Source organism: Ochotona princeps, chromosome 18, assembly GCF_030435755.1.
Source record: "Ochotona princeps isolate mOchPri1 chromosome 18, mOchPri1.hap1, whole genome shotgun sequence".
Lineage (NCBI taxonomy): Eukaryota > Metazoa > Chordata > Mammalia > Lagomorpha > Ochotonidae > Ochotona > Ochotona princeps.
This window is the reverse complement of record NC_080849.1, coordinates 22,218,483-22,235,911: the sequence shown is the minus strand read 5'-3', so window position 1 is coordinate 22,235,911 and position 17,429 is coordinate 22,218,483. Positions and strand designations below refer to the sequence as shown.

The 17,429-nt window shown below is 51.8% G+C and overlaps 1 protein-coding gene across 1 annotated transcript; it reads left to right on the top strand.

Moving 5' to 3' along the window:
- The first annotated feature begins 6,075 nt into the window (after positions 1–6,075).
- SIGLEC15 (sialic acid binding Ig like lectin 15) lies at positions 6,076–11,472 on the top strand. Its single transcript, XM_058676769.1, has 4 exons — positions 6,076–6,127; positions 9,530–9,589; positions 9,936–10,319; positions 11,012–11,472. The coding sequence occupies exons 1-4, from the start codon at positions 6,076–6,078 to the stop codon at positions 11,470–11,472; spliced, it is 957 nt and encodes a 318-aa protein (XP_058532752.1).
- Positions 11,473–17,429: the final 5,957 nt, after the last annotated feature.

The following is a 17,429-nucleotide window of genomic DNA, read 5'->3' as shown; positions in this document are numbered from 1 at the left end:
CAGAATATTATTATACCCAGCCTCACATAAGGTATGAGTAGTTTGTGACTCATAAGAGTCTAAGCAAAGAAGGAGGCATGATCACAGTCAGGCAAGAACAGCTTAGGGTCAATTTCTGTTCTAATTGGTTCTCCCAGTCTAACGGTGAAAGCCTCTAAATCATTCCGCCTTGGGAGGCCCCACTGGAAATAGTGGAGCCTCTCTTCAGTTCCAGTTCAATGAAGCACTGAAAACAAGTGTCCAACATTTTCTGGTTCATGCTTCTAAATCAACAATGAGAAAGCCAGTTTCCTGTTTGGGTTGAATCCCTTGGTTCCTAGCCCACTGAAGCTTTGAATTATGTGGCAATGACAAGCAAAGACTTGAACAGGAAGACACGAAACACAGAGGAGAGTTGGCACCATGCCAGGAAACCTGGGTTAAAATTAAGCCCTTCAAACCACAGGAAACAATGGCAGCTAGGACGTGAGTCAGTGGCCCAAGGGCAAGTACATCTTAGAACAACAAGAACACATAGTGGCAGCCAACAAGGAGGCCTTTCTTCAACCCAAGAGCCTCATGTTGGCTTCTTACTGACAGTCCGATCTGCACTAACATGGAGGTTAGCAACCAGCCACGTGTGGCACTCACATGCAGCAAAGCCAGATGTTGAGGCACCCGGTGTGTAAAGTACACACTGGGTTTCAAGCACCGAGGACAAAAGAGAAAACCGTATCTCAATACTTTTTTATTGAACAAGCGTTGAAAGAACAATCCTTTGTACACATCAGATTAAATAAAGTACATTACTCAAATTAACTTCTTTCTTTGTTTATTTTCAATGTGGGCACAAGAATAACCCAAGTCCTCGGGCACATCTGCACAGTAGGTATTGGGTCCATGATCACCAGGGGGTGGGTTGCCTGGTCCGGGTCCTTGGGCCTGCGTGCTCGGTGGGTGCTGACTCTGTGAGCCCTGGGGGCAGGGTATCAGGCAGGGCCCAGGTCCTTGGGCCCACCTACACGGAGGGTTCTGGGTCCATGAGCCTCAGGGGTGGGAAGTCCAGTGGGGCCTGGATCTCCTGGCCCAGGTCCTTGGGCCCAACTGCATGGTGGGTGGCAGGTCTGTGAGCCCCAGAGGCAGGGAGGTCTGGTTGGGCCCAGGTCATCTGCCCCAGGTCTTTGGGCCTGCCTGTGAAAACTGGTCCTCCTCAGCAGAAAAGACAGAATAGTGGATGGCTGACCCAGATCCACACAGAAGACATTGCAGCACATGGAGGCCTGCAGAGATATCTTTTACCATCACAGAGGAGGGAGAACAGAACAGATTGGACAACTATCCCAGCCCAACACAGGCAGTAAATATCTGGATGAACAGAGACTATAAGGTAGACTATGTCAGCCAACGGACATTAAAAGTGTTCCCTCATTCTTGGGTCAGCGAGATTGACATTTCAGAACTATCAAACCACCTGGGCAGAATCCTCAGAGTATATGCCACATCAGGACCCTTCCTGCTAAAGTGCCTGGGAAAGCAGCAGCAGATGACTCAAGTGATTGGGCCCTGTGCCCACATGGGAGACCTGGATGAAGCTCATGGCTGCCAGCTCTGGCAGTAGTGGCCACTGTGGCCATTGAGAGTAAGCCAATCACTTCTCAGCCTTTTGGCCAATATCAAGTGTGAGAGTAAGCCAGTAGATGGAAGATATTCTCTTCTCTTCTCTCTCTCTCTTCCTCTCTCTCTCTCTCTCTCTCTCTCTGACTTTTAAATGAATAATTTTTTAATGCAGCTTACAGAGAGTTATAATATTACAAGAAAATCCTGTTGGTACAGGATTAGGTTTTAAAAACGGTGTAGGAAATAGATTATTTGATCTATATCTTGGGCCTGCGTGCACGGTGGGTGCTGACTTTAAAGGGATGAAAAAGAAAAAGAAAAAGCTGGAAAGGCATTGCCAAAATGTTACCGGTGATAGTAAATTCATGAACTGTTTCCTTTGACCTCTTCATCATTTTTTCTGCTTTCTAAAATTTCTATAATGCACATGCAACACCATGCAACACCATGGTCGTCAATGAAAACTGAAAATAGAAGCCAGGAAGACATTGCAATGAGCCACAGCCACATGTCAGCCATTGGAAGTCCCAGAGGAGCGAGCTTGCTCATGCTCCTCTATGCTCTTGGTATGGGAGCTCCCTCCCCCAGCACTGCCTTGTGTCTTTTCTGTTGGGTTCTGCCGCCCCAACCCCCAGGAAACTGATCCTCCAGGGATCCCAGATATACTGCTCCTATGGACGGGAGCAGCTGTACGCTAAGACCAAACACCCCTGGGAAAGCCTGGAATCTGGTACTGCATCCAAAGCAAGGGAAGTACATTTGTCGTGGGGTGTTTGTGAGAGAATTTTTTTAAAGAGGGAGTGTATAGACTTCAAACAGCATTCTTCTGCTTTTTGATGGAGGATGCTAGTGAGCAGAAACCGTTACAAACAAGAGGGAAGAAGAGGAGGAGGCGGGGATGCAGGACAGGGGAAGGCCACTGAGTCCAGGCTGCCATGCAGAATTTGGGACACATGAACATTTCCTTTGATTTGATCCCCCGCCTCCTTTGAGGATTTTCCCAGAGGAGAAAATGGGAGGAAGAGCAAGGTTATGGTTTGCAGCTGAAGCAGAGCCTAGCCCAGGCAAAAGGAGCTCTGCTGGCAGGATTCCATTAGCAGCAGTCAAAGCCACTAGCAAAGGACTTCAGCACACTGTGCTTCAGGGCTCTCCTGGCAGGTGAAGGCAGTGCCCAGTGCAACAGGCACATGCTCTATAGGAAGGCTTTCTGGGGCCTGTCTACCACCTGCCCCAACCCTCTGCCCGGAGAGTTAAACCCGGATAGGTGAGGGTGCCTATGGCCTCTGGCTCTTCACCCCACCCACCCCAGTCATTGCTTCCTGCCCCTAGCCTCCCCTGGCTTGGCTCCCATTCCTCAAGCTCCCCATCTAGTGAAGGCTGACAAGGTATAGTGATCCTTGCTGGAGATTCATGAGACCAGAAGCATCACTCAAATGCTTCTGACCCATGACTACAGTTGTATAGGGAGAGGTTACTTCATCAAGCCCCAAATCTCATAAGTCAGGAGATACAAAAGCCATAGCAAAGGCTGGCACACATCTCTGCCACGTGGGTCCTTTGCAGCTGCCCCAAAACATGGGTCCCCTAGCCTAGCGCCCAGGAAAAGAAGGAGGTAGCATCCCCGGCCCCAGCCTCCAACAAGGCCCAGTTGCCCCCAAGCCCTCTAATTTCTCCCCCATGGTCCTAGTGCCTCCTCTCACTTCCACCCTCAATCCTGCTTTGCATGACTAGATGACTTCACTCAAATTGCATTTATTTGCTCATTTCTAATCACATCCTAGGATCTCATGCCCTTTTTATGGTAAATAAAAATGAACAAAACATACCTCCTACTGACCTGGTAAATCAAGTTCAAATCTTTTTGAAATCAGAGTGGATTGGCTCTAAATTTAGTCAAGTCCAACCCACTCAGTAACAGGTAGCTGGACCATTTGGCCACTTCACCCAGGCTCATAAGGCACAGTGAGTCACCCACAGGGGCTGGCTCAGTCCTGCCTGAGTCAACATCACCTGTCTGTGAACATGTTCATTACTTTCTCTTCAGGAAAAAAAGGTCCGCGGTCTATTGATGCAATGGGTATTGTAATATCAAAATCACTGACAAAAATTCTTCCTCAAAGATGTAACCAGAATTACTTACTACCTAAAACCCCACTATTTGAGACATTTCTTACAGCAGTGACTATGGGATAGCTGATGAAGTCAGAATAGCTATTTCACTAAGTGACAGTCAATAATATCTTTTAGTGGGTGAGAATTTGGATCTAGGGACCAGCATTGTGGCTCTACAGGTAATGCTATGGCGTGCAGTGCCAGCATCTCCTGTGAGCACTGGTTCAAATCCTGACTACTCTTTTTCCAATCCAGCTGTCCATTCATGTATCTGAGTAAGCAGTGGAGGATGGTGCAATTACTTGGGTTCCTGGCACCCATGAGAGAGAACCAAATACAGTCGAGGCTCCTGGCTTCAGCCTGGTCCAGCAGTGCCCAGTGCTACCATCTAGCCTGTCTTATGATGGTATCTTCCATTTCCTCACACTGCCACACTTGGGACCAAGCTTCTCATGCAAGAACCTTAGGGGATAAGCCACATCCAAACCATGGTACCACTAGAACCTGACCATAAAGACTTGTCCAGGTCCTCCAAGGATCTATCTTAATTCATTGATTGTAGGTTTGTTAATGAGCCTGCTAAATATCTCTAACATGTTTGAAATAGTTTTGGCTTCTAGCAGTGTCCGTTGTCCAGTGCTATCTTCTTAGTCTAACTCTTGAACTCATGTTGTTTCAACTCAATGTGAATCAATGTCTATTGCACAGATAGGTTTCCAAATAACAGGATTATACCATACTTTTGTGATGATGAGTTCAATTCTTACTATGAGCCAGGCACTGTCCTTTACCCCTTGTATGGCCACTCTGTTGTTGCTATGGCAACATCACAGTGGGCACGTATCATCACATTTCCCCTAGAAGCTTAGGACGCTGCCCATAGCATGTTGTACTCAGTGATAAGGCCGGGGTCAAATTCTAGTACCATCTAGTGCAGAGGTTCTTTCTAGGACACAACATGGCCTCTGCCATGTGAGTCCCAGGGAAGAGGGGAGAAAATGACACAGAGAACAGAAAATAACTATTTTCCAGAGAAGAGGAAATGGAGAGGAATATCTGTCAGAACTCATAAGAGGATGTGGCTTTATTTATCCCAACAGAGAATAACTTAGGAAACCCTGAGCTTTCGGTCCCTCCCTCAGCCCATGAGTGAGGTAAACTGAGACCCCACAAGCCTGTGCTCCAGGTTCTCACGTCATGACTCAGCAAAAGTCTTCCTCTTTGGAATTCTTCAGGCGGGGACCTGACTTGGCCTTCCCACCCCGCCCCCATGCCTAGCAGCAAATCACGTGGCCCTGGGCTCTCGTGAATGGGGCATCCTTTTACCCAGCTGGGAGTCAGCAGGTGCTAAGGAATAAGAACTTCATCAGCCTATAACCTCACGACCTCCAACTGGAGATTCCTGCAGGCTCCTGCACCACCCCTCCCTGCTGGACATTTCCAGCCACTGCAGCTCCCAAGGTCAACACCCCTGATTCCTCTCAGGGGTCACAGTCACCACACTAAGCCTGGAGAGTGTTAGGTGGCTGAGCTTCTAAAAAAAAAAAAAAAAGTCATGGTTGTATAGCCCAGTCCTTCCTTACCTTCTCGGTAACATGAGCACAGGATTGCTACATATCCCTGTGCAAGCTGCATACTACACAGCCTTCCAGTGAACGCAAGTGACCTTGGTCCATACGTTCTCACCTGTTTTGTCAATTATGAAAATGCCAGTATCAATGTGTAACTAACTCATCTGCATGTGAATCATAGTCCTCAATCAGTGACTCCCAGAAGAGTGAGCCTAAGGAACTTAGAGGAAAAAGGGTTAGGCACAGCGGTTAAACTACATCAGTCCCTAGTTCAAGTTCCCACCTTACTGGTGGTGAACCAGCCTCCTATGAATGCATACCCTGGGAGGTGGCAGACAATGGCTCAAGTACCTAGGTTCCCAACATTCATGCAGGAGAGCTGGACTGAATTCTTGGTTCCTGGAATTTGGGGGAATGAACCAGCAAAGGAAATATAATCTATCTCTCTTCCCTTTCAAATAAAGTACAATAAACAAACATTTACAAAAAGACGAGCACATGGACGCAGAGACTGGTAGCCATCGTCTTCCCCATTCACTCCCGTTTTCTGTCCTGGGAAATCCTGCTGGTGCTTCCCTTTTTGCTTGTCCAGATGACTAAATCCCACGGGGCACAGCGCATCACATCGCTGACTGCCTGGCTGCTCTTTCCAGCTCCAGCTCACATCCAGCCCAGCAGGGCCTGCCGCCCTGGGCACACCACCCACCCTCTATCTGCCTCCCCACACCTGTACACTGAGGGCTCTTGCTGGCGACCTGGAGGAGGGTGACGCCAGCCTGGGGTCTCTACTCACAGCATGGACGGGTCCTTTCAACTCCTGGCCTGTTTGGTGTGTGTCATCCCACCCGGTGAGTCTGCACTGTTCTTTTCATCCCAAGTAGGTGCTTACATGGCATTAGGTGGAATCTTCTTCTCTATAAAAGCATTGAGCCTGGGCAGAATTGCCTCACTAAAAGTAGCTGTAGCAATAGAAGCTAGGAGTTCGAATCCCTGATCTGCCTTGGCTTTCCTGGTGACTGGGGTAGTCCTTTAACTTCTCCCCATCTGTTTCAGAGCTACCTGCCCTACCTATTGCAGTAACTGGGCCAAATATGGGAAGGACGCTACAAGCTTTGGAACTGACTTTGGATGTGGTTGTCACACCATTGTGGGTATAGAAGAGCATATGGTCATTTGAGGACAGTGCTAGAGTAAGAGTGAAAATGGGTCCACATGGAGAGTAGGGTGAGGGACAGAGGTTACAAGACTCCAAAGACAAGACGGAGCTCTCTGTGGCATGCTGAGGTGGCAATGTCTTGTCTCTTATGCTCTGTGTATTGGTATCCCAGGTTTGTCGGGGGCAGGGGCAGAAACAGTGCTTCTAAAAGGTTGCAGGGACCCCCTGCATCAAGTCCCAGGGGAGGGGCATGCATCAACAGGCACATTCTTTGGTTCCCCCCATGCCCGTAGAGGACAGAAGCATTTTCAGCCAGCTTCCTGGGTGATCGCAGGGCCTGCAGTAGCTGAGGCCAACGGGGGAGATGGTACAGATGGTCCTCAGGGGCTCCTCTCTTAACCCCAGCCTGGGATGTCCCTCCCATGTGATCTTGGACTCAACACCCCCACCAACGTGTGCATAGCTCTCATGTGTATACACTGATGTCTGACTTTCCTTGCTAGGCTCTTGTCTCCACGTTGAACAACAGCATCCCCACTCCAAGCTCACTGAGCTTCACATTCAGCACACAGAGCCAGTCTGAAGCCAGGAGCTTCCTCCAGGTGTCTCACGTGGGTGCAGGGTCCGAAGGCTTTGGCCCATCCTCCACTGCTTTCCCAGGCAACAAGCAGGGAGCTGGACAGGAAGTGGAGCAGCTGGCTCAGAATCCTCTAGGTTGACTCTTTCTTCCAGGCCCGTTTGACAGACCTTCAACAGACCAAGGAGGACATGGTCACTGCAGTGACAGTTCCAGTACCCAGCTCATGGTAAATGCTCCCTAACAATCTGCTAGGTGATGAAGGAATGAGCAACTCACTGCCAGGGGAGTCAGGATGAGCGCTGGGCTACTGTACTGCAGTTGGTCTAAGAAACCAAATGGAGCCACCAAAGGTGTCATGTTGAGGGACCAGTGCCTTGGGCACCCTACTGTGTCACCCTGAGTCCTTCTCTCACCCCACCTTCTCCCAGTGTTCACACTCTCTTTGCAGGCCTGGTATGGGAACGGAAGTAATAGACACAGAGACTTGCTGTGTGCCCAGCGCTGCACTGGGTGAGGTACACATGTGGTTTCATGCAGTTCTCAAACCACTGAGGAAGGTGTGGCGTTTCCTGTTTTGCAAAAGAAGGGCCTGAGACCCAGGCTATTAAATAATTCACCCAGGGCCTGGCATAATGGCTCAGTGGATAAATCCTCACCTTATAAGTGCTACAATCACATATAGGTGCTAGTTTATGTCGCTCTTCCTCCCACCCTGCTCTCTGCTTGAAGCTTGGGAAAGCAGTAGAGGATGGCCCAAAGCCTTGGGACCCTGCACCCGTGTGGGAGACCCGGAAGGACCTCTTAGCTCCTGGCTTCGGATTGGCTCAGCTCCGGCCATTGTGGCCATTTGCGGAGTCAATCAGTGGACAGAAGATCTTTCTCTCTGTTTCTCTTCTCTGTAAATCTGTTTTTCCACTAAAAATAAAATAAATCTTAAAAAAAAAACCTATTAAAAAACTCACCCAAAGATTACCTGGTAAAGGAAAATGCCTAAATGGGTGCCAGGCACTGGTCAGGTGCTTGAGAAAAGCTGGATGATAAAAGAGGGATGAGAGGCTGGATGCCCACCTAGGTTGGGCTGTGCCAAAGCTGGCCTGCTGTTCACTGTGCCCTGTGCCCCGCCCATGAGGGGACGTGTCCTGGACAACAGAAAGACTTTGAGCCTCCAGGTGACTCCTGGAGGTTGACCCAGCTCAGACAAAGAGGTTATTTTAGAGACCCTCATGAGCAGGGGTTAGGGTCCCTGCACAGGGCAATTAGGGGCCCTGGCTAGAGGCTGAACAGCAACAGCCAGCGAAGCTGGTAAATGTCAAGGGAGGCCATGGAACTTGACTTGCAGTCAAAGCAAACATGTGTGCTCCCCAGGTAATTCCTGCTAGGACCTCCCCCGTCCTGCCTCTTGTTCCCTGGGGCCAGCTCACCCAAAGGTCTCTGTGGAAGAGCAGGTGCCAGCCTCTTTGAAGCCCATTGAGAGGTAAACAGGAAGTATGAGTCTCCTGTTTACCAAGATGGTAGCCCATGCTGAAAGGCCTCTGTGTTCCCTTTCTGCTCTCACCCCAGGAGGGAGGAGCCCTGGCCACCATGTGCAACTATGCTTTCAGATCTTTCCACACTAGGCTGGGAAGCACATGAGTTAAGGAGGCAGCACCATGGGACTAGCCTTCAGGTATAGCATTCTAGGCCCACAGAACAAAGGGCAAAACCACCGAGTATGGGTATCAGCATAAACTCCTCAAGGCATGATGGAACAAGAAGGCCAGGGCACAGGGTGCTTGGCAGGGAGGGGATGAGGTATAAGGGGAGTTGTTGTTATAGATCTTCCTCCTTTTGTGTGAAATGCACAACACCACCTCCTCCAAGGTGCCATCATTGCAGAGAAGGATCTACTAGAGCTTGCAGAAGCCAAGTGACCAATGTCATATTTCCACCTGCAGCAGATATGGAGTGAACAAGTGAACTGACCCATTCTCTTGTTCCCTTTAAAGTTCCCTTGTATGAACCATCTTCCCTCCCCGCCCCCCATCCCCTTACACACACGCTGGACCAGCTGACCCCGTGCCAGGTCAAGGCCATCACCCACCCTCGGTGTGACCTTCCCAGGTCCATCATAAGCTCCTTCTCCCACTCCACCCCTGCAAGCAGTTGCAAACCTTGACTGAACCAGATGGGAGGTGGAGAAACTGGGTCCAGAGACAATGCCAGATTTTAGCATCCTGCCCTTCGAACACCCATCAGTTCATTGGGACTAGCGATTCTAGAGAAATTACATCCACCACTCAGCACAGTAGCAGCAAACCCCAGGTCCTCCAAAGGCCTATTTCCCCTGTGTAAGTGGGAGTATTGCTGTCCCCGGAGAAGCCCCAGGTTCCACGGCCAGTGCCCTGGAGTGCAGGCTGTGGAGCGAGGTTGCCCACCCCCCGGGGACATCAGGTCTGCCTCACCCTAGTTGTGCCACCTCAGCCAGTCACTGCACCTGTCTGTGCCTCAGTTAATGGCTGTGCACTGTGACCCTAGGATCGTTCCTGAGAACGAGGAAGGACACCACAGGGAGTCTGCCCAGCACAGACGTGCTCAGTAAGTCCTCCATAGCCGCAGCCTCGGAAGGGGGAGGGGACTCCATGGTGACCATGGGCGGGGCAAGTTATGGCAGGGAGGATGAAAGAAGACTGTGGGGGTCGCTGGGCCAGTAGGAGTGAGGTAATGGTCCCAAGGTGGAGCAAAGAGGGTCCTGGTACTTCAGGAGCCCTAGGAAGGCATGTCCTGGTAACGTGGCTCAAAGCAACAAAGGGAGGTTCCCGACCCTGTCGTGAGGGAGGGATGATCCCCGACTCCTGAATTTTCCAGGCCTGTCCCCAGGTTTCAGGGGACTGGGGCCTGCACCACCCTTTCCAGGGCCTGACGCGCCCTGCCCCGCCCGCAGGTGCACCTGCTCAGCGCTGGTCCATGCAGGTGCCAGGCGAGGTGAGGGCAGCGGCGGGTGATGCAGCCGTGCTGGCCTGCACCTTTACGCACCCGCACCGCCACTACGACGGGCCGCTGACGGCCATCTGGCGCGCGGGCGAGCCTTATACGGGCCCTCAAGTGTTCCGTTGCACTGCTGCACGGGGCAGCGAACTCTGCCAGACAGCGCTGAGCCTGCACGGCCGCTTCCGGCTGCTGGGCAACCCGCGCCGCAACGACCTGACTCTACGCGTCGAGCGCCTCGCCCTGGCGGACGACGGCCTCTACTTCTGCCGCGTGGAGCTCTCTGGCGACATCCACGACCGCTTCGAGAGCCGTCACGGGGTCCGGTTGCGAGTGAGCGGTGAGGCACGGTGCCCAAGGCCCTGCTCCCTGTCCCGGGGTTGGGGAACGGAGGGAGGAGGCAGAGCAGGTCTCAGACCAAGCGTTGACTAAGGGCTGCTGCTAAGGCCCAGGAAACAGGCATTTTAAGAAGCTGTAGAGGCTTCCGCAATGTCTGCCAGATGAAGCAGGAATGACAATGAATAGACAAGATTCCTAAATGTGGCCAGCGCTGCGGAGGGTGAGTCTCCTACTCGAAGAACTCCTGCAGTTTCTGGGTTGCAAAGGGGCCCACCCACCAAGCACCCAGCACTTTGCTAGACCTCTAGCTGCAAAAAATGCCTGAACGAGGGTCCCCGCCCACCGGAGCCGGGACTCTGCCCCTGACCCCACCTTGCCCCAAGATACCAGGGGGCCTAGACCACGCCCCACACAGGTGCTAGAGCTTAACAACGTGCCAGGTGAGTGCTACGCGTTCCCCATCTTGTACGTGTAGAGACTGCGGTATACACAGGTGGACTAGCATGCCCACGGTAGTACCTTTATTGAGACCCAGGCTCCTGGGTCCCCAACACCCAGCCCTTCCTCTCCGAGCCCCTAGTCAGCAAGTTCAGGGAATAGAGTCCCCTCTGCCTCCGCGCACAGCGACCCGTTCTCCCACTTTGACTCCGGCCTAGCAGCGCACTCTGTAACAGCCGCCTGCCTTGCCCACAGCTGCGCCCCGAATCGTCAACATCTCGGTGCTACCCAGGCCCACGCAGCACGTCTTCCGTGCCCTTTGCACCGCCGAAGGCGAACCACTTCCCAGCCTCTCCTGGTCCGGCCCAGCCATGGACAACGGCTCGCTCCCCGCGCTGGGTTACGGCTATGGCCACGGCCACCAGGTGACCGCCGAGCTGCCTGCGCTGACCCACGACGGCCGCTACACTTGTATCGCCTCCAACAGCCTGGGCCGCGCCGAGGCCAGCGTCTACTTGTTCCGCTTCCGCGGTACCAGCGGGACCCCAGCCACCGCCCTCCTGCTCGGAGCTCTGGGCCTCAAGGCGCTGCTGCTGCTTGGCGTCCTGGCCGCTCGCGCCGCACGCGAGCGCCAAGGTGGGTGCGCTGCGGCCCAGGGAGCCTGTCCTCGGTGCGGCTGCCCTCAGAACCCTTTCCTCAGCGTACAGCAAGCCTAGCAGGTGGGAGCCCCCGTTTATGGCAGGGAAGCCAGGCTCCCAGAGGTTATACCACTTGCCTCTTTACCTGGAGCCACAGAGATGGCGTTGCTGGCTGGGCGACTCTGACCGCCGCCTTTCCTGGATGACAGAGTTCCGCGGAGTCACACTGCACAAGCAGCCTGCGGGCCTACTACGTGCCGCGCAGGCTCTGGGGCCACAGGACTAAGTTGTGGTTCCTTCGCTCCGATGGGCTGCTGAGGGGCTGGCAGATCAACACCCTGGACTGGGAGAGCCCCCTGGCGGGCAGGTGGCATGCTAGGAGGGGCAGCTTTACGGAAATAACGCGAGAGCATCTACACACAGTGCAGGTCAGGAGGACAGGGGGTGAACCGAGTTATCAGTGGAGGGAAAGCCATGTGACCCAGGGCAGCAGCGTGAGCTGGCAGCGTGTTCACAGCAGTGTACATTCAACCCCCTCCCCATTTCCTCTCCCTCTCTGCCCTCTACACAGAGCCCCCAGTGACACAGGACACCTCTCCACGGTAAGTGCCCTCCCTGCTCCCACCCCATGGGTCAAGGGGTGCACTCATGGCCAGTTGCACCAGGAGAAAGGACAGGTGAAAGCCTTAACCAGGGCCCTCCCTGCAGCCCACCAAAGTACCTGTCCTTCAGCCCCACAAGCCCTTCTCAGGACAGCACACAGGTCCTTCTCCCTGTCCACACCTGTCCTCTTCCAGCACACTACCAGTCTGGCATAGCAGTACTCTGTGTGTCTTACCTCCGGCCTCTGTGAATCCACAAATAAATTAAGGGGTCTGAGAGTCCAGGTGAGGCCCCAGGAGTCACTGACCCTCAGCCGCAGGCTGAGCTCAGATTTGGCAGACGGCAGACAGTAACTGCCTGACCTCAGGCAGAGGCTGGGCTCCCTATCCCTGCCCTGCCTCCAACGTGGAATCCTTCTCCAAGCCCTGCTGGTTCTGGGCCCCACTGCCCTCCATCTCACATCCCCTTCCTGGCCTGTTGCTGGGGTACAGTGTGGGAAGTGGGGGGGATCAGTCAACTCTCTCCCATCTGCAGGTCCCAGCCTCAGGAGTCCAATTATGAGAATTTGAGCCAGATGAACCTCCAGGGTCGACGGGGTGCCCTGTGTACCCCTGGGCCCCTGGCATCCACATGTGCACCATGAAGAGCAAAGTTCAGCACCAAGTTGGACTGGTGTAACCCGTCCTGCTTCCCAGGTTCCTTAGCAGATCCTAGTGGAGCCAGGTCCCTACGTGGACATCCGTCTTGCAGTTTCTGTGACGTGTAGGCCAGTGAGGCTGGCCTTCTGAAACAGTGTGCCTGTACACGTATGTCATGGTGTGAAACTTTTGGAAAAGCTCCCCTTGCCATCTGCTACGCAAAAACACCACAGTATGTCTGACAATAGACTGCTCATGGTCCACAGGCCCAGTCCCAAACCTGCTGCATGACTTGCTGGGTGGATGGAGACTGCTTTCACCTTCCCAGGCCTCAGTTGAATATGACCCGTTGAAGATGGGCAGTAACAGTCCTCCCTCCTTGTTGATGAACTGTCAAGATGGGGAGAAAAAATGAACTCAAAGGGCTTGGAACATCTTGGGTCTCCTGCGTATGTATGGCTGCCACAACTGCCCGGTTATGATCAGCAAACCCTGGAAACCTGCCCACAGAACAATCCTGGTTCCTCTGACTCCAGGGGTCTCCACTGATGCTTCCTCTCTCCCTCAGCCTACATCACACCTCATCAGTTGCTCCACACTGCCTGGAGCTAGAAACCATACACCCTTCCCAAATGCCATGGAAGCCACAGCCTGAGTCACAGGGTCTGGATGGCTAAGTCCTCCTGCATGGCCTGCATCTCTGATGCCTTGGAAATTTGATCGCATTTGCTCCAGTTCAGATGGGTTGATATTGAGGGCTGCTGTGCACTTTAAGAGTGCATCTGGGGCCCAGTCTGGTGGCCTAGCGGCTAAAGTTCTCACCTTGAACACACCGGGATCCCATATGGGCGCCAGTTCTAATCCCAGCAGCCCCACTTCCCATCCAGCTCCCTGCTTGTGGCCTGGGAAAGCAATTGAGGACAGCTCAAAGCCTTGGGATCCTACACCCACGTGGGAGACCTAAAGAGCTCCTGGATCCTACCTTCGGATCGGCTCAGCTCCAGCCATTGCGGTCACTTGGGGAGTGAATCATTGGATGGAAGATCTTCCCCTGTCTCTCCTCCTCTCTGTATATCTGACTTTGCAATAAAAATTAAATCTTTTTTAAAAAAGCATAAAAAAAAAGAGGGGCCAGACACTGAAGAAGTGGACAGGTGTTAAACACTAAAAAAAAAAAAAAAGTGAATCTGTTGATCATTTTAGCTCCACAGGCTCCAGCACTCAAGGACTACAAGGAAGAGGGAAGACTTTTGACTCAGACAAGCTGTTAAGGTAGGGAAAGACCACAGGACAGAGGACTAAGAGGTAGTGATACTTCTGGAGCGATAGGCTGAAGCTCGGGGATCCCTGCTTTAGGTGGCTCCCCACTCCCCAGAGCCTCTGCCAGGGCAGGTGGGTGACCGCAGTGCAGGGCCCACTCTGGCAGGGCTTTCACTGAAGAGCCTGCCACTGGTGCTGGCATCTGTACTTCCTTATACGGGAATACTTCCAGACACATCTGTTCAGAGTCCTGTCACAGAGAAAAGGACTTAGGAGTGGTATGTACTCTAACATCTGCCTGGACTTTCAGGCCAGGTTTGCAGCCAGGAAAAAAAAAAAACTGAAATACGAGGTGTTTCTTACTCATCTGCTTTGTTTACTGGACTAGGCTTTTGGACATCTGAATCTACCAGGGTGGGCTAGGATATGCTCTAATAACACACTCCAAAATCATAGTAGTTAGAAATAACATTGACTTCTTGCCAAAGTCTGGCCCAGACTTTTGGGGGCCCAGCTCCTGGGAACCTATGCTGTGTGTTGATGGCTTCGGGTAAAATGCACCTCTGGAAGGTCCCCATCCAACTCAGCAGCAGACCAGGCAGTGCACTGTCCGTGGAAGATGACAGCCAGGGACAGCAGGGAACAGCATCAGATCTCACAGGATGACAGACACTGTCATCAACACTATAGAGACCTGGGGCTTGGAAGCATGGGGACCAAGAGGAGAGAGGCAGGAGGACAGAGTCAGGGATACCTGGAGAGTGTACCGAAATGCCTGCAGCACCACCTGCACCTACTGAACCCTAAGTGTGATTGTGGAGTGAGGTGAAAGCTAGAATTCTACCCAAGTTCTGCAGGCAAGTTTTTAATATGACCATTTTCGCATAACACCAAGGCTAGAAAATAAGCTGATTGCCTTACCCTGTTCAACGCTATGCAGTTTGCCACATCTGCTTACTGCACATGTGGATTTGGCTAAATCGTTGGCAAGGAAGCTGCAGATGTCACAGCACTTCACCCCTGAAGATACCATACTGCCCTCCAGATGCCAGGAATTCAATATCATCTCACAGTCCAGAATCACACTGCCCTAGTCCTCAACATGACATTCTGTTTGCTATTTCTAGCCATTATCTGGCTGACTCTGTTTAAGCAAGCTGGTATTTGCATCTTCCCTCTTTGTGCACCTGCCACTGTTCCTGTACTAGTACACATGTGCAAGGGTACAGGCTAACCATTTGGTGGTCCTTCTGTCATTCCTCAGAGGAACGTCTTCTTATGGAGGCTGATGGTCTGAGATAGTGGGGCGTACCCTGGGCCATGAGGAATGTATTGAGGGATGGCTGGCACCCCGTTATTATTTGTGTATGGTGCAATAGCAGTCTCCTGCTTGAGTTCCTAAGAAAGCAGCTTTGTCAAGGACCATCGTGGAGGTGGCGAGGAGCAGCATCTGATCAACCCCCAGGCCTCTGTGCTGACCCTGTGAGAGAGCTGGATAGGGCAAAGCCACTGTCTCCCAGCTGGCTGTCTCAAAGGACACAGGCTCTGTTGCTGCAATGAGGGACCAGAGACAGGAACAGATTGGACCAGTGCAGCATCCTGGGCCATGAAGTGAAGATGACTTGGTGCTTTCTGGACTGCATTTCCCGCTGCAGTACGAGATGGCAGTGCAAAAGCCTTCTGTTTCCTTGGCAAAGTACCTTGCCAGCACTAGTGTACTTGTGACCCATTCTCCAACCCTGAAATCCTGTGTTCTTCCTGAAAACGACTGCCCGGGCCCAGACTACAATGGGTGTGGACCCAGAAAGCTCAGCCCCTCAGAAAATCCCAAATGGATGTTAATCCCAAATGAAATGCACAGACCCCCGAGTCCCCCATACCTGGCTCATTCCAAGGCATTTCTTACAAAGGTAAATGAAGAATGACCCCAAGAAGGAGTCCCCCAGCATTCCAGGAAGACCCTGACCAAACTACAGGATGCCATCTGTACTGGGCAGTTCTCCCCTAGATATACCTCTGTACCTGCGCATCCCAAGTCTTGGGAGCCTTTTCTGAAACTTTTGCAGCCCTCTTCCCAGCAAGGGCAAGGCCACACTGCAGACCAAAGGGGCTCTCCTCATCCCTGCTGAGGTCCCAGGTGGCCTCTGCTGCAGCCAAGTCTTCAGCGGTCAAACTCCAGGTCCCCTCTGGAATCACACGCCCCACCACTAAGCTGAAGCAACACGAAACAGCATTTCCGCCCATCACGAACCTTGTAAAATTTTTCTTTAGTATGATTTGCATGTGAAAAACATGACTACCAACTTCCAAAACACCAGGAGACAAGCTGAATGTGAATCTGGTTTATTTGCAGAATCTTACTTCACCAATGTTCATTTCTTCCTGTGTCTCACCACTGTATAAAACTTCATCCTTTGTATGGGCTTATAAAAGGCCAAACAGTGACTAAGAAGTGAGTATTGCACATTTAATGACTTCAATGGGAGGTACTGATAGGTACGTTACATCAGACATGGGAGAAGGAAAACAGTTAAACTGCCTGATGAAGCCTCTGTCTCCACTTAAAGTGACTTTAAACCCTGAAGGAAGAGTGAATTCTAATTCTCAGCGCTCCATGAGAGATACTGCACCTGTACATTAAACAGCAGCATTCCATAGTGACTCATCTTCCCCCAAATAGGAGCCACAGTTGAATTTGTTTTCAAGTTATCAACAGGTATCAAGAAGTTGTACAGGGTCCAGCACAGTAGCCTAGCTGCTAAAGTCCTCACCTTGGACACACCGGGATCCCATATTTGTGCTGGTTCTAAGCCCGGCAGCCCCACTTCCCATCCAGCTCCCTGCTTGGGAAAGCAGCTGAGGACGGCCCAAAGCCTTGGGACCCTGCACCCGCATAGGAGACCTGGCTTCGGATCGGCGCAGGCCATTGCAGTCACTTGGGGAGGGAATCATTGGACAGAAGATCTTCCTCTCTGTCTCTCCTCCTCTCTGTATATCTGACTTTGCAATAAAAATAAATAAATCTTTTAAAAAAGTTGTCCATAATTAAAAGAATATTTTAAATACTTTAAATACAAAGGTACTTCAGAAAGTTTATGGCAAACAGAATTAGAAGCTTCTTTGGTAAAAAAAAAAAAAAATTTGAAATTCATGCATAGTTTTTTTCATAACACAGTTTGTGACCTTTTGAAAACTATTCATATGCATGGATTTAAACTATTTGTGCACCAAAATAAATCTAATTCCATTTTTTCCCAAAACCTGTTTGAATTCTTGTTGTTGAAGTGCTCCAGGACACCCTGTGACTTTTGAGATGCAGCAGAAGCAAGTCAGTGCCGATGCCTACTTCACCCGGCACTGCCCAGCTGCCTCTACCTCACCTGGCACTGCCCAGCTGCCTCTACTTCACCTGGCACTGCCCAGCTGCCTCTACCTCACCCGGCACTGCCCAGCTGCCTCTACTTCACCCGGCACTGCCCAGCTGCGCATGGAAGATCACAGCAGGGGCACAGCAAAAAATAAACACAGGGAACA